The 24,868-nt window shown below is 46.3% G+C and overlaps 1 protein-coding gene across 4 annotated transcripts in view; it reads right to left on the reverse strand.

Moving 5' to 3' along the window:
- Positions 1-24,868, reverse strand: part of ZDHHC14 (zDHHC palmitoyltransferase 14) — a 271,873-nt gene that overhangs the window by 46,894 nt on the left and 200,111 nt on the right. For all 4 annotated transcript variants that reach the window (XM_082475610.1, XM_082475608.1, XM_082475611.1 and 1 more), the window contains exon 3: positions 23,185-23,343. In XM_082475610.1, coding sequence (XP_082331736.1) covers positions 23,185-23,343 — 159 coding nt within the window. The remainder of the gene's footprint in view (positions 1-23,184; positions 23,344-24,868) is intronic.

The raw sequence follows: 24,868 nt of genomic DNA on the forward strand, positions 1-24,868 counted from the left end.
ATACCCCCTACCCCACCCGCATGCTCTCTTTTGCCTCTGCCCTGGCTTTGCCACTACCAGGCACAGTGCTGAGTCTCTCTGGGCATCAAATGAGGGGGCTTGACTAACGGACAACTAAGGTCCCTTCAGCTCCTCAAAAGGGCAACTTAATATATTTCTGTTTCCTCTAATTTTCTAGGTTTGTTTACCGTTCGTTTTTAACTCCTGTTTCCAATGTCGGGGAAATTCTGTGCTTCTAGGAGGAGAGACAAGCGTGCATGGGAGATGCATTTTGAGGCAACTTATACCATGAGGTAGATCTGCTGATTAGAAACAAAGATGAAGCTGTTGAGAAAAGGGGTGGGGGGGAAAGGTCTTTACAGGAAGCAAAGAGAAATAGTTGCTATTTCTAAGAAAGTGAGGGAGAAGGGAGAAAAGGTTTAGTTTGTAATATAAATAGTTTTTGAAAGGAGATGTAAGAAAGTGAATAGAAATGAGATTATTTTTAAAAGTGAATCAGCCTGTTGTGATGCAGAAGGAAACCCTACAATTCCCAGGAGGGTCATCAAATGAAGAGTAAATTCTAAGGAGGCAGGAGAATTACCTTCCCTTGTCTCCTCCAGCCCCGCCCCCCCCCCCCACCCACCCCACCCCCGCCCCCAGAGCTCTCTGTCTTTATCAGACTCAGAACTAGAGACCCACACTGAGGTCTTTGAGCTTCCTGGAATTTAGCTGCTGGATGAGGGCTCTGCATCATTATGATAAAATCAGTAATATAATTTCCAATTTGTACATCCTCAGGAAAACAGTCTTGGTACATTGGTGGTCCTCAGTAGTTCTCCAACTGTAACTTGCTAAGTTGTGACACTCTGAAATAAGCTCCACTATAAGCAAGTGCGTGAATGCTAGTGAGTCTCCTTCTGGGGCGGCCACTCCCTGACCCCTCTGGGCCCCTCCCAGCATCAGCTCCACTCCGTCTCTGGGTTTGCAGGGCCAGAAACTATGCCTGCAAGGTCTCCTTAATTCTCCACAGAATAAAACAATTATCTTCCGAATCTGAAAAACAAGCTCATGCTATCAACCAACACCTCGCTTTCTCTAGAATTCTCTAGTCTCCATTCCTCTCTAGAAGTTCCAAGCTTTGACTTCAGTATCAACACCACCTTACATCACAATGGCTTAAACACCTGTAGGGCTTTCTGGTTTTCAATACCTGTTCACATTCTTTACCTCACGTGCCCCATACCGAACCTCTGACGTGGGCAGCACAGATTCCCAAGTACAGGTGACATACAAAGTGAATCTCACACCAAATGCAAGGGCCACAGGCCCAGGGCTCCTCCATGCTACGTCTGGGTCTAGAGCTGCTTCTAATGTCTACTCCCTGCTTCTCCCACTTCCCCACACTCTTTGGACAGGTGTTCTTTCATGGCCAGTTACTATGTTTTTTGAAGCCAGTCAATTTATCCTCAAAGTGAAGGTTTCAGAACTGACTTATGGGTACATTATACACGTAAAGCTAGCAATTCTAAGGCTCTTCAAAACCTTTTAATTTGACTACAATACACAATTGAAAAATTATATTCCTGATGGGCACGCTTTTCCAAAGTAAGCCTGCTTCTGTGATCTTGCAGCAAAGAATCCACATCATCTAAGGTGCAGAGAGCTGTGTCTATGAGCAGGGCACAGCAGCCTAATGGAATTGATGATGGTTCCCTTGAACAGCAAACTGTGATATGTCCAAAGTAGTTCTCTTAAAAAAATTTATCCAGAATAAGACCTCTTTGCAAAGCTTCTGAGACACTTCATTTTTCTTAAGTTGAAACTGTAGACCCAACTTCATTATGAGTAGTATTAAAATATAAGACGAGCTCAAGGAAAGAAACACAGCTATGCATTGTGCCTTATACAATTACAAGTGTAATTTCTCATCTGGTAATATAATTATATACGTATTGTGTGTTACAAGATCACGTAGTCAGATGTTGGATGGGAGAGTGAGAGGGGCACACCCTCCCCCTCTAACCCTTCTTCAGTATATGTTCTGACGGTCCCCTGGAGGGCTTATTTTTATGAGGGTGATATTCACGTTTACAGTGTTCATAATGGTCCTCAGTTTCCCGTTTCTAAAAGGTGGGCATGGCCAGAAGACCCTCAGGCGCCCTCCCGGTCCAGCCCTCCCAGAGTCAGGAGTCCCTGTGGCTCAGGCCGGCTCTCTGCGAACAAGTCCTGGCTGCCCCACTGTTGGTACAGAACAGAAGCAGAGCTGGACTCATGAGCAGAAGGGGTGTTAGATGCTCAGAAGTCATCCGTAGGGCTTTCCAAAATCCTCACTGCACACTGACTCTGCCCTGACGTTCAGCCCCCTGGAGTACCTGCTTCTCCAGCTGCCTGGGTGGCACTTTAGGGCATGTGCCCGAGATTCCACAATCCTGTGTCCCTTCGGCTCAAGGTTTGGTGACCTACTACAAACACCCAGGCTTGGGAGGGCGCCGCTGGGAGTGGATAACCCCAGTCATTCCTCTCGAGCACAAAGGTTAGCTTGTGCACCCTTGGGCTTTTATGCTTCTCACCGATGTATTTTCCTCGGGTGAATTCATGCCATCTTTCCACTGCCTGCTAGCCGTTTCCACCTAACTGTCCCAGAGCCACCTCTCATTCAGCGGGTCCTAAGCTGTGTTTATTATACTCCCTTGTCCTCGCGCCTCACTAACCTGCCTTTTCTTAGTAAATGGCGCCCCCATGCATCTAGTTGCCCAAGGCAGAAAATGCATTCATTTCTGCCTTTGGCTCTCACCACTCCCATGCAGCCAGTCAACAGGATTGTTCACTGTATTATTCCTGCTACCTTTCCTATGTTTCTGCTCCCTGTCTCTGAAGGCCATTGCAGCAACCCCGTGACCTCTGTCATGAACCACCGTGAAACCTTCCTGGTTTCCTCACGCTGCTGCTAGAGGGACCACCAAAGCAAATGAGACCATGGCAGCCCTTTGCTTGTATTCCCTGGGCAGCTCCTGCAAGTCGCAGCCTTGATGTCTGCAGAGCTAATGCATTTCCAAATTGAGCTCCTTGGGTGCTGGAAGGCCCACCTTTCCTTCCCCTTCAACTAGACCAGACAGGTCTATATCTGTTTTCTATATTGGTTTCCTCATTATATTCTTTTTCTAAAATGGCCCACTGTTTACAACCACCAGAAAAAAAAAAAATTACAATCGGCTAGTAAATGTTCACTGTAATTGTTCTAAGCAGTCCCAAGTTAAGTTTCAAATCTGTGTGGTATTGCTCTGTTGGTGGTGCATTGTTGAAAGTACGTTGGATTCTTAAGTTAAAGGACCTGAAGTCCTAATCCTAAATGCCTATTTTGTGATGTAACCTAGGCAGGTTTCTGGGCCTCAGCAGTCGGATATGTCATTAAGGTTTCTTTCCCACTGAAATATTAGGATTGTATGGCTAAATAAAACTTTTCAAGAATTGAAGTCCATTGTGTCCACTCTACACAAAATTAGGAAGTGCTGGCAGGCCTCCGCAGTAGAAACTCTATAAATAATTGATAAGTGCGGGCTTCCCTGGTGGCGCAGTGGTTGAGAATCTGCCTGCCAATGCAGGGGACATGGGCTTGAGCCCTGGTCTGGGAAGATCCCACATACCGCGGAGCAACTAGGCCTATGAGCCACAACTACTGAGCCTGCGCGTCTGGAGCCTGTGCTCTGCAACAAGAGAGGCCACCATAGTGAGAGGCCCGCGCACCGCGATGAAGAGTGGCCCCCGCTTGCCACAACTAGAGAAAGCCCTTGCACAGAAACGAAGACCCAACACAGCCAAAAAAATATATATATATATTATATTAATTAATTTTAAAAAAATATATATATTTCATATCTGACAAAACAAAGAATTTCCAATACCCTTCTTATAAACATTAAAAAAATAATAATAATAATAATTGGTAAGAGCTAGCTCTCTTATAGACCCAGGTTAGACCCAGAGCTAACTGGTGGCCCTACAGAGACTACTAAGTACTACATAAATACTCCCACCACCAGAATCAGGTCAGCAGACTTCTTAGATTCTAGTGTGTTGTTTTCTTGTTTGTTGCTGTTGTTTGTACAAACCATGCCAGCACTTCACTGGGTTACCACAGTCTAGTCAGTGGATTGTTAATTACTTTTCTAAACACAGGCACTCGAACAGGCCAAAGATTCTATCTAATAGTCAGGACTGGCTACGTACTCTGCGGGGCCCACTGCACAAGGAAACTATAGAGCATCATATTAAAAAATTACTCAGAATTTCAAGATGGCAAGAGCAGAGCATTAAATCAGCCTTGTTTCCTTCATACCCACTGAGCTGTCCTGTTAACTGTTTACAGGCCTGGGAATGTGGTTTTCTGATTTGTGGCAGATTAATGTCTAGAGATTCTATTGGGTTGTCTGAAAGGATTTACAGAGAGCTGCTAAGAGCAAAGTACAGTGAGGAAATTATGATTATCTAAGAGTTAAGCTTAACAGTAGGCTAAAATCCCATTCCATATGGAGAGCCTTGGGGCAAGTAGCAAAACCCTCCTAGCTGACACTTGCTAGAGCTACGGAGCTCCATCCCTGGGCAGGGCCGGGAGAGGCTCTCAGGGTTCCACTGGCCTGGGTGAGGTGTGATGGGATGAGGGTGATGAAGGAGGACCATGTGATGGAGGACATCTGAGGCAGAGGCAGCAAATGCTAACACTGCACACCCTCTCATCTACTGTCTTCCACGAATATCAGAAGCTGTTTTTTAACCTCTAGAGCACTGATTCTTAATTTTTTATTTCCTAATGCTTTGAAAATCCAATGAAAATGACAGTCCCTCCCACCCTCATGCACTCACACCCAGCCTTTACATACAACTTCCTGCAGCCTGTTAGTTTGCTGACATTGATGTAACCAATTTCAACAACTAATTTTCAAGTCGAGTTGTTCTAAGAAGGCAGAAAGTCAGGTGCCTACCTTTGATTGGCTTGCTAAATGTGCCCTCTCCTCGGGTCCCGAAGGTATACACCCCAAACCCTAGCCCCGCTTGAGGCTGGCACTCTGCTCACCGAGCATAACTGCCAGTCATCGACCACAGGTCGGGAGCCGCTTTACATACGGGAAGGGCCTATGTTTTATTCAGGGTTTTCCAAGCTAAGGGCTGTGATCAAGTAGTGAGTCATAAAATTAGTTTAGTTGGTCATGCCCAACCTTAAAAAAAAAAAGAATAAAATAGAAAATATCAAGGCATCTCATATACTCAAGTATGGCTTCATGAAACTTTGAGTATCTGTGTAAATTGAGTCCCAATATAAAATGCATTTCTTACTGTGAGTTGCAGGGGGGAAAAAATTTGAAAGCTACTGCTGTATTCAAATTTGCAGCTGGCACATGATAGGCCCTCAAATACTTGTTGAGTGAATAAATATATGTATAAATTATATCTGTAATAGGCCTAAACACATTATGAGTCATTTTAAATTGTCATTTCCATCCTCCCAGAACTGTATCAGGGTTACTAGTTCCTGATCAGACTTAATTTAAAAAATTATCATTTCTCTTGGAGTCTAAAAATTTTCATTTGTACCGCTGGGAGGTCTGAGGGTATGAGTGGTGAGTTTTGTTTACACTGGGGGAAGGAAGTCTTTTTGTTCCGGTTGAGAACAGTAACCTAGTCACTGAGCTAAAAAAGTAATAGGCTTTTTTTTTTTTTTTTTAAAGAGAGAAAGGTACCCTGGAGAGATGAAGCAGATACAGGCAGAGGAGTATCCAATTCTCTTTCTCTCCTTCCTCCCTCCCTTCCGTCCTTGCCTCCCTCCTTCAGCAAATGTTAGCTGAGCGGCTGCAGGCCAGGGAGGGGCAGGTGGCTGGGAACACTTGGTGAGGAACAGACAGAGCTGCCCTCTTGGAGCTTACACGTCCACCGGGCAGAGGCTTTCATCAAATAGCCGGTCAGAGCTGTGAAGGCCGAGCACAGAAAACCCAAGGAAGAGTGTGCTTCCCTAGGAACCAGCCCAGAGCCCTCCGTGAGAGGACTTCACAGAGAGGGTGTGCCTTTTTCCAGGAACTGAGAGGAGACCCTCAGGGCTGGAGTCCAGGCGGCAAGGCGTGAGGTACCACAGAGCTGGAGACAGGGAGGGCACAGATCTGGTGGACCAGGTGAAGGACGTGGGCCTCCTTCCTATGAGCCACCAGCGGGAAAGCACACTTAAGGAGAGAGGTGGTGTGATCAGGTTCTGTTGGGGGTGGTAGCGGGTAGACTGGACGGGGAGAGGAGTGGATGGCCAGGGTCCACTAGGAGACCCCCGCCCAGGCAAGGTGAGAGATGATGGTAGCTCGCAGTTGGCCATGCTAGTGTAAGGGGAGGGAAGTGCACCCACCTAGTAAGAAAACGTACAGGGCCTGGTGGTGTTCAGGGAAGGACGGGAGGGGAAGGAGCCAAATATGAAACGTTTGGTGTTTGCCTTGTGCAACCGATGGACGGTGTTGGCACTCCGCGAGGTGGGGGTCCCGGGGAACGCTGATTTGGGATGTCTCTGGGCTCTCCAAGTGGAGATGCCCGGAAAGCAGATGTACCTGCAAGTCTGGAGCTCTGAGGAGAGGCCTGAGCTGGAGACAAAAACTTGAGAGACAGAGACAGACTTCGGGAAGGCAAAAGGCAGCGAGAGCAGAGATGAGCACATGCACTCCCCAGAGACACGAAGCCAGGAGCCACAGACAAATCAGGGGAGACAGAGTGAGCCAAAGAGGTACACATGCGGCGAGAGCAAGACAAACAGAAACAGACTTTCACGAAGTAATTGCCTGTGGCTTTCTTGGGTATCGAAGAAGTGTTTTTAAAACAGAGTTGCCGTTTGACAATTACAGGCAGAAATGAGGTGAGCACTTCTTGGTCAGCTAAAAATAAAACCATGGCCAAAGATCACTCTTCTCTGGATTAGGTCCAATTTACCTTTGCATTAGAAGTGGGCATGTGTGCAGCGCATGGACCCTGTGGTTGATTTCATGGCAGCAATCCAGGACCAGCTGAAAATGTGCCTGGAAGCCCCAGAGATCCTGTGGTTGAGACTCTTCCTGTTGGTGAAGGATGCACTTTCCAAAATATAGCACTAGACAGACAGTCTCTTTCTTTTGTTGAAAAGTTTTAAAATACATAAATGCACAGAATAAGAAAAGATGTATGTTTTAAAATTTACTTTAAATACATTGTTTTAAACTATTAGGGGCTTCCCTGGTGGCACAGTGGTTGAGAATCTGCCTGCCAATGCAGGGGACACGGGTTCGAGCCCTGGGCTGGGAAGAGTCCACATGCCGCGGAGCAACTGGGCCCGTGAGCCACAACTACTGAGCCTGCGCGTCTGGAGCCTGTGCTCCGCAACAAGAGGGGCTGCGACAGTGAGAGGCCCGCGCACCGTGATGAAGAGTGGCCCCCGCTTGCCGCAACTAGGGAAAGCCCTTGCACAGAAACGAAGACCCAACACAGCCAAAAATAAATAAAAAAAAAATAAAAATAAAGGAATTCCTTAAAAAAAAAATTTAAACTATTAGAGTCTTCTAACAAAGCATTTTTCTGAAGTATACATGTAGACGGCTCCTGGTCTTACACGAGAATATCTGCCCCAAGTATCCAGAAAGCCGCCCCAGGGCTGGCCATGCACGTTCTGCTTCCCATGATGGTTATATTTCTCATTCTGCAATTATAAATTAGCCTTCTGACTATGCATTGGCTGCGCAAGCAGCTGGACCAGTCATAGAGTCACTTGCTGAAGATGAACGCGTCCGCATCCTGGCTTTGCCGGTTCCGCGTGAGAGCTCAGCTGACAGCGCCTGTCCCAAAGGGTGGCTCTGAACTTGACAGGCCAGCAGCCAGGACCCACACCTGCGAAGAGCAGGGCTGCTCTGCGAGGGCTCTGGGGACAGCCCTGCTTCCCAGGGTGTGAGCCAGCCTCGCCTGCCATTTCTCATTTACGTGTGGGATCGCTCCCTCCAGCCCTGCCTCCCAAGGCTGTGGGAAGGCTTCCACGGATGTGAACAGAATTAAGCGCACTGAACCTTCACGGGGGCGGGCAGTTTACTTGATGTTCTCACTCTAGGTCCAGATTCTTGACTCGGGTAGGATCTATCCAGTTCAGCCGCCTGTGGATAATGCTACTTGAGGGAGGCGGGGTCATCCCTTGGGCCTCTGTGATGCCAGCGAAGGACTCCGGTGGGAATGTCTGAAGCTCCCTCTGGGACGGGCGCTATGGGGATTCACCCTACAAAGCCACGGGCAGAAGTTCTACAAATGCACGTTACGATGTTATCTCTGAGTTTTTCCCTCCAAGGAAATGCTGAAGACTTTTAGTCAGCAAGTCTAGGAGGCTGGACCGGTCCAGCCGGAGGCACCTCTGGGGTCCCCTTGCTGTTCCCTGACATCCTGAGGCAAGGCTCTCCTTCCCCCACACTCGGGAAAGCACTACGCCCCGCGTCCAGCCTTTGTCCACGGACGGTCCCTTGTTATCTGCGGCTTCTTGCAGGATTTGCTTTCTCCCCTCGACACTGTCTCCACCTCCTCTGTTCTCTGTCCTGAGGCCCCAGGAGAGGGGGAAAGACACTTTCTGTTTACGGCAGGATTGAAAATGGACTCCTTGTGAGCAGCAGCCCAAAACATTTTTGGTTGAAGACCATTCAACAGCCCACCTCACTCACCACGAAGCTCTCAGTGCCCTTCCTGACGTCACTTTGTAAACTGTAAACAGCTCGACAGCAGGGAGGAGGGGTCATGCTGGTGGTGGGGAACGTTCTGGATAAGGGGGCTGCCCCGTGGGCACAGCTGGCGTCCTGAGCAGCTGCGGGGCAGCCCCGAGCCAGGTGAGGAGCATCTCCCCCCAGCTCTGCTTCCTCTCAGCCCCGACAGCTCTGACCCAGCACCTTTGCTGCCACTTCCGTCTCACTACCTCTCACTTCCTCTCCACGTTCGCCTTTTTTGCTCCCTCCCTTCTGTATTTCTTTTCCTTCTATTTTCTAGCACTTCTTTCCTCCCCTTCCCCCTTTTTTTCTTCTCTGTCTCTGACCTCAGACACCAGCCAACCACTCACAGCTGGACACACGTGGTACCCAGTTCCTTGAAGCTGACGTCACTGTCTCTGGGTCCTCATGTTTAAGTTGCTACAGATCCAGTTCTGGACCAAGAGCCAGAGGGTTCCGGTGGTTACACTGAGTTATGTAGTTTATAGACTCAGGTCATTGTGTCATGATTGACCGAAAACATGTGAACTTGATTTTTCTTTAAAAGCATTAATTTTCTAATACGGGGAAATAATCACGCGCTCAGGAGACAGAGGGATCAAAAACTCACTCTTCTTTGCCCCAAGTCCGTAAATTTAATGAAGCACTTAGTTCCACGGTTTCTTCCTCTGGAGGATTTCTGGGATCCATCCACGCCATCTTTCCATCTCCACGGCTACTTCCCTAGTTATAGGGTAGCTGCAGCCCTCCCGCCCATCTCCTTGGCCCTGTCTTATCACCATCCAGTTCACCCTCTGCAATGCAGACAGAGAGCACTTTCTGAAACACACGGTTGATAAAGCCACTCCACTGTCCCTTGCCCTTGGGATAAGACCGAAGCTCCTCAGCGTGGCTTGGAAGGCGTCTTGCCTCTGGCTGCAGCCCTCTCTGCCTGCAGTCTCCACTTTCTCTAGTCCCATGGGTCTGCCCGCCTCCCGCTGCCCTGCGCCTCTGCACAGGTCATCCTCCTATGACCTGTGCATCCACTGGTCTCGGATGGACTGCTCCGTCCTCTGGGTTAGGAACCTCTCCCACACGCTCCCACATGAGCCTGTACCACAGGAGTCTGTGAATCTACCTGAGTTCCTCGGTAGGGAAGCTCTGCGGGCAGGGCTGTGCCGATCACTGTCACCATCGTCTCCCCAGTGCCTGCCTAGCGCAGAGCCTGACACACCCGCAACAGTCAGAGGATATTCCTTAAACAGGTGAGCCACTGAAGTGCTGACATGGCCATGTGCATAGCCCTGAAGGACTATTAGCCTAGAGGCTCCCCGCTTCCCTGAGCACAGCATTATTATAACCCCAGGCACACAGGCTGGCGATTCCCTGTCCTACAGCAAATATTCAGCATGATCAAAGATGAAAAAAATGCATCTGGGGCTCCATTTATTGGACTGAAAAACAAACCCATAAATCAGTAATAGGCAATGGTTTTTCAGGCACAAACAGCTTGATAGAAAACTGGTTACTTCTATCACATGATAAATGGCAGACCACTCTACTGTGATATTGTTGTGAATTGAATGTGTAAGAGCCAAGAGTACACTCTAACACTATCTTGTTTTTGCTAACTTTCAGTGAAAAGGTATGTGATACAAACCATTAGAAAACCCACGTGGGGCTTGGAAACAATCTTGGCTTCAAATTTAAGATAATATTGTATTATTTTTTGAGGGAAAGTTTAAATTTCTTTATACCAAGGGCTCTTATCTTCCCAGTATTTCTCAGTAGCATAAACAGATTGAGGCAAGAACAATGGGAAGGAGTAAATTCTCAGCAATTTTTAAGAAGGGTCCTATTTACCCAGGAACACAGAGGTGGGGAGGAGGAGGCTGGGAAGGGCCAGCGGCACAGTACTGGTCCTGCCCCTGAGCTTTCTTTTCTCTCCTTTGTAATGAAAGGGTGACACAGATGCTCCCAGAAAACAACCAAGAATCTGTAGCAGGCTGGACACCAGGCTGCCAAGCACCCTGGGTGGGTGGGTGGCCCAGGCCTGACTGCCCAGTGCAGGAAGATGTGTGTGTGTGTGTGTGTGTGTGTGTGTGTGTGTGTGTGTGTGTGTGTGTGTGTGTGTGTGTGTGTGTGTGTGTGTGTGTGTGTGTGCTCTGCACACCTGTGTTTGGGTTAAGAGCGAAAGAGGAAGAAAGAGAGGAAGGAAGAACAAGCCCAGTAAAGTTTTTCTTTTTAAAAAAAAGCAGCTTTTAAAAATGGCATTCTTGAAATAAATGTTACTGCCTATTACTTGAAAAAAATCAACACCAACCCTCTGGTGGGGTGGAGAGATGTTACCTGTCATCTTAAGGAGTCTATTTTCTAACAACTGCAGCGTCTAAACAAGATTTAACCAGACTTCTTAACTTAGTTTGGGTGCCATGAACCCTGTTAGCAGTCTCATGAAGCCATGTACCCTTCCACCTTATTAATGTTGAAATCAGTAATAAATGTCATTTTCAAAATAGTTTAAAATAGTTTAAAAGTTGTGACATAGTAGGATACAAGCTTATTTATTCATATGCCAAATAACAAGAGCTACAGTTTGTCAACTACTGTGGTTTTGAAATAGCAAATGTAAATGATCTATTTTCAACGTCTGTTATGTCATATGAAAATGTCTGATTTCTAGTGGTGACTAATGCAACTAATGTGGTTTGTTGCGTGTGTTCATAATTGAAAGAAATATTAAATTTCATTTAGAGGTTAGTGAGATTAAAGATGTCAGAGTTTTCCATCCAAGCTCTTGGACCCCCTGAATCCCATCCATGGTGCCCAGGGCAGGAATCCCTGCACTAAGCAACCCTGAGAAGCAAGGGTCTCAGCTCCTGGTCAGGCCTGTGGTTGGAGGGAGTCAGGCCCAGGGAGTACGCTGCACTTCGGCAGTAGGGCCACAGTCCTGCTGTGTGTCCTCACGGCATCTCATCTCTCGCTCTGGGTCTTTTGGGGAACTTGCTCTGTCCAGGCCATGCGGTCAGTGACTTTGCTCAGGTTTGGGGCTCACTGCTTCCACTCAAGTTGTGGTGTCCCATCAGCTTTCCGGTACCTGCGGATCCATTAAACTCTCCCCTGGGATCTTAAAGACTAACAGGAATGCTGGGGAGGAGAAGGCCTGATCCAAGGTACAGAGAGCCTCTGTTATACAAAAACTAGGATGCTCAGGCAATATAATTTCAGGAGGGGAGTATAATCTTCATATGCATCTATGAGAGATTTAAAAAAATTTAAAGTACTTATACATATATCTTGTCGTGTTAACCTGATAATCCTGGGGAATAACTAGCAAGTTGAGCTTACTTATGATTTTGCTTGGGCCCGACCAGGTCATGCCAGACACTTACCTTCCCTACCCTCCCTGCAGCTTTTATAAGACTTTAAAGGCTGGTGACAGTGTGTGATTCAACTTCCTGCTCTCTCTCTGCATGCTGCACCCCAGCCTGGGCCGGCACAGAGCCTCACTCACGGTGGACACGACCTGTTGGATGATCAGCGTTTCTCCCCGGCTAGAGTAGAAATTATTACGTTTTCTCCTGTGTTTACGTCTTACTTGTCCACCTGCTGCTGACTTTCAGGCCCAGCTGCGTTTCTCTCTGCTCTAAGTCTGTGGTGTATGAACTTTCACACAGTGGTTAGGAGGCTGCCTTCTGGTTCCAGCTGCTAGAGTCTTGCTGTGTGATCATGGACAGTTCCTGCCCTCTCTGAATTTGAGTTCTGTAGCAAATGGGGGTGATACTCTCTACCTCGACTAATGCCCAGGCTGGTTGTGAGCAGAAAATGAGATAACATACACAGAACTACCTCCAAAAGTCAGAAGCCATACATAAATACATGATGGCATCATAAAATGAAAGTTATTTTAGTATAAATTGTTTCTATGTATCCATTTCACTTCTTTAATCAAAAAAGATAATAATTACATTTTCATAGGTACTAGGTTCTTATATAAGTGATTCTTCTTCCTTTATTCCAATTTCCATTAGTCCTTTATTTAAAATACTTCTCAACCTTTTAAAAATAAGATAAAACTCAATCTGTTCCAACAAACCAAATTATTTTTATAGCTTTTAAAAAACAATGTCCAAATGTGTATTAAGCTTTCAAAACTAAAGCATACAGGTTATTTTTTTTTTTTTAATTTATTTATTTATTTTTGACTGTGTTGGGTCTTCATTTCTGTGCAAGGGCTTTCTCCAGTTGCGGAGAGCAGGGGCCACTCCTCATCGCGGTGCGCGGGCCTCTCACTGTCGCGGCCTCTCCCGTTGCAGAGCACAGGCTCCAGACACGCAGGCTCAGTAGTTGTGGCTCACGGGCCTAGCCGCTCCGCGGTATGTGGGATCTTCCCATACCAGGGCTCGAACCCGTGTCCCCTGCATTGGCAGGCGGATTCCTAACCACTGCGCCACCAGGGAAGCCCATACAGGTTATTTTTCACTATTCAAGTTTCCAGCCTTTAACAGCTCAGTCCTGCCCAACTCCTACAAATAGTGGGTGGAATTTGGTGAAACATTTATTGTTTAACACCCAACAGAGAGCAGCTGGATGGGCTGATACAGCCACAAATATCTTGGAAGAAGAAACTTTGGGGCTGGTAAAGTATGTTGCATCCTTAGCCTCCCTAGTTCCCAAATCCGTTGCTGGAGGCCAATTTCAATTCTCGGCAACCCAAGTAAACAATTGATTATTGGGCATCTTCTATAAGGCGCCATCTGCTTTAAAAAGATGAATGAGACACACAACTGCTTCTTAGAAGGTAACTGATGTTTGGCCTTCGAGTCTCCCTGCATGTGACAGATTGGTGTATTTCAGCAAATACTCCCTACTCCCCTTCTTGAGGGGGGAGTATCCTTCCCTGCCCCACTGACAGGTCCTGGTCACGGTCATGTGCCTTGTTTGGCTCATGGAGTCTTAGCAAATGTGCCGTAAGCAGAGGCTGTAAGAGATACTGCATATTTTGGCCCCCATCATGTGGTCCAGTGACCCCCCTCCCCCCGGCCCCAGTGAGGAGAACATGCCTGGCAGCTGCTGTCCCTTCCGCCGGGGTTCCAGAATCAAATCTGAGGAGAAGCCTGAACCTGAGCAATGCCCAGAGCCAAACCCAGAGCTGCCCCAGGAGACCCACAGGCCCATGAGGAAAAGAAAGGCTGTTTGTTCAAAGCCACTGAGATTCTGGAGGGTGTTAGTCATACTGCATCACCGGCCAAGAGCTAACTAAGATATCTCATCAATTCACTTTACACTGATGTGTGAGATCAGAGCATCTCAGGTTCCTGCTCGAGCATGGTGCACTAGTGGCTGAGTCTAGTTCCTCCTTCTCGACAGGCACCCAAGGGCTTCAGTGTGACTGCTATTGAATTTTTCCAGCCTTTCCTCCCATTTCTCCTCTTTATGGGAATTGGTCTAAGAGGACCCTCCTAAGATCAGACTAGCTATCCTGAGTGCTACAACCTGGCCAAATAGGTTTTTTTTCTTTCTTTTTTTTTTTTTTTGGCTGTGCCGTGTGGCTTGCGGGAGCTCAGTTCTCCGACCAGGGATTGAAACTGGGCCACGGCAGTGAAAGCCCGGAATCCTAACCACTAGGCCACCAGGGAACTCCCTAAAATATTTATGATGTTAGTTTACTTTTCATGAGTCGGCAGAAAACTTGTCAAAGGCAGGAAGCCCATCTTAACACTCCCTTGCATTCTACTTGCATATACCAGCCAATGAATAAATACTTTTGGATGAGTGGTAAACGTTTGCTTTACAGAGCATTCTACAGATATGGCCTGATTCCTCCTCTTGACTCTCAACATCCACCCCTGGGCCCTGGCCCAGCCACTCAGCTCGGTGGACTTCACCCGTGTCGTCAGACCATGTCAATGTCCACCTCAGACCCCCAGAGGGACTATGGCCCTAAGGTGAGTTACAGAAGAAGTACTAATACTGATGAACTTCCATTTGTAAAATGATACTTGCAATGTATGGCTTCTAACAGGCTCCAAAGATGGTAGCTATCTTACTAATAATTTTTTAAGGGTGCAAATCACCACAGCAGTGCTCTTCTGGAAGTGGCCACCTCCCATAGGAGGCCTCACTGCTGGCCGCTGCTCTCCACGAGAGGTGAGCAATTCCCAACACACCCAGATGGCTTGACCTCAATGGTGGATCCCGGAGAGGGTCACAGAAAGTCTGTTCCCATGGCTCTCAACCTTGACTGTGCTTGATTCCCACCTCCTTTTACTTTGCTACAATGCAGACTCCCAGGCCTGGGTACTCCATCCTGAGGAATTTACATCTACCTACATGTACTTACACCTATGACAAACATGTTATGAAGGAAATTCTTCTGAAAGTTGAGAGACTTTGTAGAATTTTATTTTATTTTGGTGATTGCCTCAAAAGCACCTCTAGACTTTCTTGAGTTTAATTTTTTTGGAAGAAACTCTTGGTGGCAGAACACAGGGGCTCTCATTGTGGGGAGGACATGTTGAAAAAGAGAAGGGACCAGCTTATCTGGCTGAAACAAAAGGGTGTCTCCAGCTACAGCATGACGAATCCATGGAGGATGAGGGGGACCAAGAGAAGAGCTGGGGGACGGCCAAGATAGAGGTTACAGAAGAACCAACAGAAGAACTATTGGTTCCCAGGAGACAGGAATCAATAGTGAAACACAGGAAATGTGAACTGGTAGGAAGAGACAGAAAAAACAACGTACTGACAACCAGGAACGGTTTTAATTTGACATAAGAGAAGACGAAAAGTCTTCCAGGAAAGAATGTCATTTTATGGTCAAATGAGTCAGGAAGGTTACTTGGAATTCTGCCATCTGTCACTTGAGCTAATAACAACGAATCATTGCTAACGAGTGACTTAATTAAAACTCCCATCACTTTCTAAAAAGGACTTGAGATGCTTGTAAGAAAACCGGGAATAAGTCAGTGCCAAAAATACACACCCCAAAGTCTTCTTTACATTGTTTAGAGGCTGCTACATTTGGCTCTGAGTTTCTTCGTATCAATGAATAAAACCTTTTATGAACAAATGGCAGTCTTCCGCACAGACGTGAAATGAATTCCGGCTCTCTCCACAATCTTGCACAGTGTGAGTTACATGACAATGACGGTAATATGCCTTGAAGTTATCTGTCACTTTGCGAGTTTCATTAAACCCTTGGTGCACTACAATAGATTATCTGTGGAAAGAAAAACCTCCCAGTTTGTTTTCAGCTAAAAGATCCCATGTCCGTATTTATTCATTTCAAGTTGGAGGTGGAGACACAATTACTGCTGGTCTAAGGCAAACAGAAACTCTCCAGAGAGGTCAGTGAATGCGAGAGGGTGGAAACATGATCAATGTCTTGAATCCAAAAGCATTCATTAGGTTGTTTGATATATTTTTTAGTTACAGGACCTGTTGCTTAAACCAAAAAGGGTAAAACTCCAGACACTAAGAAAAAAACTAAAACAAAGATGAACACAAAGGGGCTGGAAGCCCTCAGGGGCAGAAGAACCCAGCCTGTGCGTCACCACGGAAAGCTTAGGGGCAGCCCTCACATGAGCGGTAAAGAGTGAACAGTTTCCAAAAATCCAATAATTTTCCCCAAATGGTATTGGTAATCATACTGTACATTTTTTATCTTGTCTCCTGCCTCAAATTGCATTAAAGTTATACATAAGTTTGTGGAGAGAATGTCTCACTTGAATCTGTTATTTCCACTTTGTTATTTTCTCTCCTTTGGTCTCACCAGAAGTTTATCTTTTTGTTGCTTATTTGCCGAAGAATTAGATCCGGTATCATATTTATTTTTCCGTTTTCTAGGTTACTAATGGTTTTCTTCCTGTTTTTCTAAGTTTATTTTGCTATTCTTTTTTCTATCTTCTTGAGATGGCTGCTATGTTCCTCTAGTTGCTTCTAAATTCGGTTTTGTTTTTTGTACTAGACTTCTGAAAACTTCTAATTTCATTGGCCGTCCACCATCCAAGTAAGCTTCCTGTTTGTGAAGAATCCCAAAATAGGTGGGAGGTAGGCCCCGCCCTCCACCCCTGTTACAGAAGCTGCAAGTGGGGCAGCTACCTCCCCCGTCTCGCTGGCTTCTTGGGTGTGGAAATGAAACAGGCCCAGGGGCTCCCAACCCCCCAGATCTCTGAATCCAGAGCCCATGGTCCTTGCAGACAGAGTCACAGTTCCAAGCTGATGGTAGCAGCAGAGTCAGAACTCAGTGGTGGTGTCACAAACATCTTGCTTGTGGTGCTTGCGCCTCCTGGGACATCCTACTGCAGGAATGACTGGCTGTGCTCAGGCACCCAGCCTCCCCCCGCTCTTCCAGGCTGCCGAGCCTGGTTCTGCAGCCTCCTCCTTCCTTTCTATGGGCTACCCGATAGTTTTCCAGATAACTCCTTTTCTGCTTAGGTTAACTATTTTGTGCGGTTAGAATTTAGAATTCTGACTGGCATGAAGTTTTATTTTGCATTGTTCTTATTGTCATTTTCTAACTATTCCACAAGTGCAATTTTGAAGTCTCTGCCACCCAAGAGTTGATGAAAAGGGTTCTTAAAAAATATTATAATTGGTTAGGTTTGTGTATTTATATTTTTGTGATTGAGTTCTAGTTTTATTGCTATGTCATTAGGTGACACAGTCTGTGTAATATCTGCTTTTAGGAAGTTAGGAATTTCTGTGCAGCTAGTATGATTAATTTTGCTAATGTTCCACAATCAGTTACAAAAGGTAAGTATACTTTGCAGAAACAAAGTTCAGCGTATATTTATTCATTATATATTCATTATCTTTTATTTTGCTTACCTGAGCCAACAAAACCAGAGGTATATTATTGTTTCTCACTAGCATTATGTTATACCAAATTATCCTTGCATTTTCTAACAATTTTTACTTTATGTATTTTGATGCAATGTTATTTGATGCATATACGTTGATGACTGAATTTTTAAATGTGCTCTTTACTAACATAAAATTACTCTTTTTTTGATCCATGTAATATGATAAATACAATGCTTTCTGGCCTTGAATTCTCTTTGGTCTGTTCTTAAGAATGATTCTTGCGGACTGTATTTTATTTTGATGCATCTAGATACCAGCACAGTGCCTGACACACAGGTGCTCATTAAATGTCAGTAAAAAGCAAGGATACTGGAAACTAGGAGGGGCACAGTAAATCCCTGGGTTTTTTTTGGTCCCTGGTAGGCTACAAATGCCAGCTTGCACCATTCCCTTCAAATGATATGCTTTCCTATGTAAAACTAATACCCTTCTCACCATACCCAAATCGTTTAATAAAAGAAATTCCAGTGTGCTACCCACACCAGAAGGCAGCTGTGATTCTAAATCTCAGATATTCCAGACCTCTTAATATTGAGTACAACTGTGAAGCAGTAACTGGGCTCAGCAGAGTGTACCCAACAGACAAGACGTCTGCAGTCTCAGCTCAGAAACCCACATCTCCGAGGAAGCAGCTGGATGGGTAGGGGGCGGGGAAGGGGAGACACTGTGGGGTGGGAGAGCGTAGTACAGTGCCCAGGAGAGAGAGAGCGAGCTTTTGAAGACGACCGTGAAGCTCTCCCAAAAACAAGAGTAAGTGGGCACTGAGTCCCTGCAGAGGGTGTCTGGAGGTTCTCTGCGCCATCCACATCAGAAATGACAGAAGGGGACAGGTGAAAATGGGGCCAGGGCAACCCCTATGAGAGAGGAGGCTGGTGCCACCGAGAGCCCTGCAGCGGCTGACACAGCTCGAGGGCTTCGTGCGCCACCTTCTCTGTCCTCACAGCACCTCCAGACGTGGCATCGTGGAAGCAGAGACGGACCAGGCAGCAGGTCTGGGACCCAGGTGCTGCTGCCTCTGGGCTGGTCCAAGTCAGACAGACTCCCGTAGAGCAGGCTTGCAAATGCTTGCAGCGCTCCTTCTTAGTGTTTAGCAAACTTAGTTTAGTTCACAGTGCATGCATAAATTACTTTCAAGTAAATCACATTTTATTACAGGTTTCGGTTGTGTTAAAAATACCCAATGCCGGATGAGTGAGCCAAATGGGTGAGGGAGGTTAAAAGGTACAAACTTCCAGTTATCAAATGAGTAAGTCATGGGGATGGAACTTTCACAGCATGGTGACTATGTACGTTAATAATACTGTATTGCATATTTAAAGGTAGCTAGAAGAGTGGCTCTTCAAAATTCTCATCACAAGAAAAAAAGTGCTGTAACTATGTGAGGTGGTGGATGTTAAGTGGACTTATTGTGGTGATCACTCTGCAACATATACAAACATCAAATCATGACATTGTACACCTGCGACCAATGTAATGTTACCTCAATTATACCTCAATTAAAAAAATGTTAACAATAAAAGACAAAGAAAAAAAAAAAAAAAAAAAATACCCAATGCCAGGGAAAGCTGCTGGCTACTCTGACACTGGGCCAGAGCCCAGCAAAGGACAGCCTTCCCTGAAAGGGTCCACCCTGGTTGGGGAGATGTGGAAGGGGCTCAGCGGGGGCTGGAACATACATAGCGAGTCTGAGAAGACCGCACAAGGGTATGTTTTGCTTTCCAGCTCCTTCTGTTACTCTTCCTTTAATGACCTGAGGGATCCTAAGGGTCTGAGCGAGCAGAGGTGGCTCCTCAGCCCCAGCTGTCAGTTGTGTAAAAATATTTTATAACGTCAAAAATTGCCTGGAAGAACAAACAACCCCAAATACTCTGTTTCAATGTGCAGAAGCGATTTGATGGCAACACAGAGAGACAATGAGAGAGAAACAGAGATAAAAAGAGACAAAGAGAGAGACAGGATATATTCATTCCTGCAGCTGCAGATCATCCAAATCCTCCCAGATTACAGGAAAACAAGGGGACTCCCATCATTCCGTGAAGACAACGTCGCTCTACGCAGTTCCCTGGGAGCACCGCAGCAGCTCTCCTCCTATTACGCACAATAACATCACTGGCAAGCCCTTTGTGAGCCCTCGGTGTGCACCAGGTCTGTGCTTGCTCGGCACTATCTCACTTCATCCTTAAAAGAAACCTATGAGGCAGTACTAGGATCACCCCATTTTACAGATGTGGAAACCCGTAGGGGTGGTCAGATAACCTGCCCAGGTTCCAATAGTATCCAAGGACAGGACCAGGATTCAGTTCTGGGTCTGTTTGTCCTTATAGCCATGTCCCAACCGCCTGGCTTTGCTAACCTGTTCTATGTTAGCAACAGAGTTTGCTCCCCAAGAAAGCTTTCCCCTTAGTCCTCAACTCCAACTACACAGCCCCTACAATTTTGCTCTCATTTCAAACTTATTTAACAAAGAAAAATACGCTTCTGAACTGCCTGGGAAGCTGCATTTTCCTCTCTCCCCTCCCAGTGCAAAGTGACATCTATTTGTGTGCCTAGGAAGGACCAAGCCAAACCCATTCATTACAAGGGAAGGGAAGCCACATGTGTAGACCCTGGCTTTCAGCACATCATTGTTTTTTTTTTTTTCCCGTGGCTGCAAAAAGTAGAATTCTTTCAATAAAAACTTTCTATCTAAAAATAAAATAGTGGCAAACTCTGCAATTATACTTCTCAGTTGGAGACGTTTGCTTTCCACTCTCTTTTCCCAAATGCACAAGGTCCAATTCGTTGGTCAGTTAATGGGTCACACCAAAGGCCCAAATGTACTGTAATGAACTGGAAAACCAAAACTATGTAGGTTTGAGTCATTGTGTGGTTGTTCCCCGAGTGCAGTGAGTAGCTTTATTTTACATCAACTGTATGCTATTTACCTCACCTGTCCTCCACACAGTGGGGCCCTGATCAGGGTTTGCCAACCTCCAGCCCTAGGGCCGTCAAATGAGGCTTAGAGGCAGCTGTTGTCAACGCACTCTTCACCCAGTCTCCTCCTCTGAGCCCACCCCAACCTCCCCGCTTCCTCTCCTTTCCCTTCGCTGTTCTGCATCTTCCCATTACAGGACAGCCCCATGCTTGCTTGTGGAGTTCTGGATTAGCATGTGACTTGGATTTATCAGAAAGGTTGCTCAGAACCTATCAGAAGGGCTCCTGGATATTATAGACTGATGGCTCTTATTTTCTCAGCTGGTAGTTTCTATAAGAAAGGGTACTATCTTATACAGTTATACTATAGGAGAAGTACACCATTAACTACATATATAATTCTGGTAAGACGATTTTACATCTAATTCATCAGGGTTCTTTAAGGAACATGTAAACTTATGTTTACCTACGGGCGATGGAGGGAACAAATGAGAGAATTAGACGAACTTTCAGAAAGTGTTTTACAGTATGATCCGAAGAGAATTTTAAAACACTATGAGATAGAGCGGAATGTTTTATCATGATTAGGAATCTAGCCTAGAGACAGAAGACAGAAGATTGAGACCAACTGACAGTCAGGTGTCTAGAAATGGGTAAACATTTTTATAAAGGATAAAGAGAAGGAGATGCCCCATAAACTCTTCAGGTTTGTAGGAAACAACTCCCTTCCTATAAATGCCAACTGGAACAAGTCATTAGACCTCCAGGAGAAGACATGCAAAAGATTTTATGTGAACGAAAATATATATATATATATATTCCATCATATAATATTTCATCATGTAATGTCAAAATTACAACCCAAGAAAGGGTCCTCTGAATCCCTACAGATTATTCCCCTGAAGACATTTAAGCCACTGTGCTGCTTTGGCTTAAAAGTATGCTCGAGAAGAGCATGGGATGGCCACTGGGGCTGAAGTCATCAGGAAGGGTATCAGAAATCACACAAAGGCTGTCATGTGTCCTTGTAGAAACCCTGGTGTGTGTCCTCACATAGAGGACCAGGTATAGTTTTGGTCACCATACCTGTAGAGGGATACAGTAGATCAAGAAATTTGCCAGAGAAAGCCAATCAAAAATGTCAAGGGAGCAGTAGTTAATAACAGAATAGCAGCTAACAATCACAGAGCATTTGCCGAAAGCCAGGCACCGGTCTAAGTGCTTTGCATGCGTTAACTCATTTACTCTGTTAACCATCCCATGAGGTAGGCACTCCTATTGACACCATTGTAGAGATGAGAAAACCAAGGCATAGAGAGTTGAGGTTGCTTGTCTAAGTCATGAAGCTAGTATTTGTACCCAGGCCACTGGGTACCAGATTCCAGGCTCTTAACTGGTTCTTACCACTTGGGAAAGACAACAAAATTCCATGCTGTTTTGCTACGGAGGCAAAGGTTAAAAGTAATTTTTCCAAGTGAATAAAACCAAAAAAAGGTCTGAGAGGGAAAACATGGGCTTTCTACCAAATTGTAGATTATTAAAGTGAGGATAAAGTAAATTTCAGACAAATAAAAGGAAAATGGCTTTGCACAGCAGAAAACATTATATAACCTTTTTTTTTTTTTTTTCTGAAGAAGAATTGAGACTACAAATTCTAATAGGCTCGAAAAGGGTTGGCAATTGATAATGTGTTACTAAGGGAAACAAGGTTTGTTCTGAGGTGTTCTATCCTTTCAGGTGTGAGGTTAACAGGATTTCCATGTCTATTCGCCCAGGAAAATCCCTGGTTATTTCTTTTAGAGGCAGGTTATGGGACTGAGGAACTGTGGGTCTTCCCCTGCGTGGCAAAGCCTCAGTCCATTTCTCACTACCCTTCCTGCCACTTGGGGCTTCCACCAGCTCCTTGCCAACCTCATCTCTGAGAAGCTCCATCCCAGGGGAGAAGATGGTCTGCGGGTGTGGGTAGTAGCTCTCAGTCTAAAGTACAGGAAGTGCTGCCCAAGTAATTCCAAGGGGCTGGCACCCCCATCAGTTGTAGAAATCCTGTGCTGGGATGGTGACAGCCTAACAGCAGGGCCAAGTCTCACATTGGAGGACCTCTGTGCTCCACGGTGTTCCCTCTGCCCGTTTCCTAGCCTGTCCTGGAGAAAGCAAGCCGACAGAGAAGGTAAGTGGTCTCTGGGAAGAGTTACGATCCTAACTGTAGGCCCAGAAGTCTCTTGGCCTCTCCCCTTTTCCTCTCCTTGGGCTTCAAATGCCTCCGGCTACCCAAGCACAATGCCCCTCTGAGGAGCTGGGAGAGTCTGGCTATACGTGCAGCCAGCTCCTTGGGCAATGGAGGATCTAGGGGTGAAATGGTTTTATTTCAAGTGTGCCGACCCGGCAGCTCCAGGGAACAAAGAACCCCCCCCTCTGGTCTTGTGTACCCGGGAGGAGAAGGCCTAGGACATTCTGCTGTCCTCGTGGTGTTGCAGGATGTAAAAAGAAAAAAGATTTGGCGACGCTAGGCTTGGTGAACGGGATCAGGGGCAGGAGGCAATACGGTTGAAATATTAACTATTATCGAGCTGTTTAGTTCTGAAGGATTAAAGAGACACACATGCTGACTCTCTTTAGCACAGGTCTATTCACAGGAAATCTCTACTCCATCAGCTACAGACATTTTAGCACAAACATTAGAGATGGGACAGAGGCAATTTCTGGTTCTACTCACCTACGCAGTTATCGCAAAGGCTACAGTGAGAGGCACGAGGGGGCCGGAAAATCTTGCAGGTGAAACAATATTTAAGTTTCACAGTCTGGCCATTGATGATGACTTCCTTGGTTCTGGGAGGTGGGCGGTACCCCCCTGAACTGGTGCCGTTTGCGATATCTGTGGAGAAAAGAAGACAAGAGCACAGGGGCTTAACACAGCACTTAAGCTCTGCAGGCTCCCGCACCTAGTAGGCCTGGAATCTGCATTTCCAAGTGCAGGGCCCACAGCCAGCACCTTTCTGGGAGGCATCTGACCCCTAGACACACAAATGCGGTAGGACAGCCAAGGCTGGCCATCCCGCAACCTTCGTGCTCCTTGAGGGCTTGGGGCTGCGCTGACAATTCCACACACGCGGCAGTGGCCACGTGACTGACCTCTGCCCAATGGGGTGCAAGTACACGTGGCCCCGCCCAGCCGGTGGGGGCCTCCCCTGAACCCCACCCACTGTTTCCCCCCTTCCGCAGGCCACCTTGGAGACGTACACTGGGGCCCCCTGAATGACTGTGCACACGTGCGCGGAGATCTTACACCAGCTAGCGCTGTCCTAATTACTACAGTGGGTGATAGTTACATCAGGAACATTTCGCTTCTCCGACGCCGGCTCAAGAATCTCCCCACTTTGCGCCTTGGGGAGGCGCAAAAATACCAGATATTGGGTGGGGGGGGTATACAGATTTAAATATATATTTAAATAAATCCTTACATGTATATTTAAAAAACCAATTTCTATATTTTATTGTCTGAACAGCATCTTTTATTTTTTAGAACCAGTTTTTTTAAATGTTGAAGAAAATACAAATACTTTTTTTTTTTTTCAAGTGTCATTTTATCTTATAACCTGGCTCTCATCCCTGAGTTCACACTAGACTCACCCAGGGAGCTTTTCAAACTCCCCTAGTGCAGGGACCCTGCCCCAGACCCGGTAAATCAGAATCGCCCAGGGTGATTCTAATGTGCTGTAGGGTTGAGAACCCCTGCTCTACAGGAAGATAAAACATCTTATTCTCATCTAGACCCCTCACAGCCACAAAGAATTGAGGTCAGCGAGCTGTGCAACAGGAACAGAAGGCCACGGGTAAATGGAGAGCAGCAAGAATATCTGTGAGGGCTTCAGCTGGGACTCTGCGGCTGGTAAACACAGGTGGAGCAGAGCCTGGTGGCTGGAGGAACTCTCGGGAAACTTCATGGTGTTCTTTTAAAACAGAGCTGGTAACATTTAATTCGTTTTAATTCGTACACTATCAGATGGCGACAGCTGCAACATACTTCTGGTAAATTTCCAAAGTGATAGGAATGAGTCCCATCCTCCACTCAGCTCCCCCCAACCCCCCTCCCAGCCACGAACTCAACCTGGGCGAGAATTTCGTGGAGAGCTTTCAAAACTACTGATGCTACTGTCCTGCCCTCAGATATTCCGATTTCATGGGTGGGGTGCAGCCCGGCATCAGAGGTTTTAAAAGCCCCCCAGGTATGGGAATCAGGGCCTTGTCACCATGGTCCACGCAGCATCCGAGAGCTTGTCAGAGAAGCACATTCTCTCTCAGTCCCGCCCCAGAGCTCCTGAATCAGAATCTGCATTTACGGAGACCACGAGCCCCCTCCACTCCAGGGGGGTGTCGTGCACCTTAAAGTTTGAGAACCC

Source organism: Balaenoptera physalus, assembly GCF_965194825.1.
Source record: "Balaenoptera physalus genome assembly, chromosome: 9".
NCBI classification, from domain to species: domain Eukaryota; kingdom Metazoa; phylum Chordata; class Mammalia; order Artiodactyla; family Balaenopteridae; genus Balaenoptera; species Balaenoptera physalus.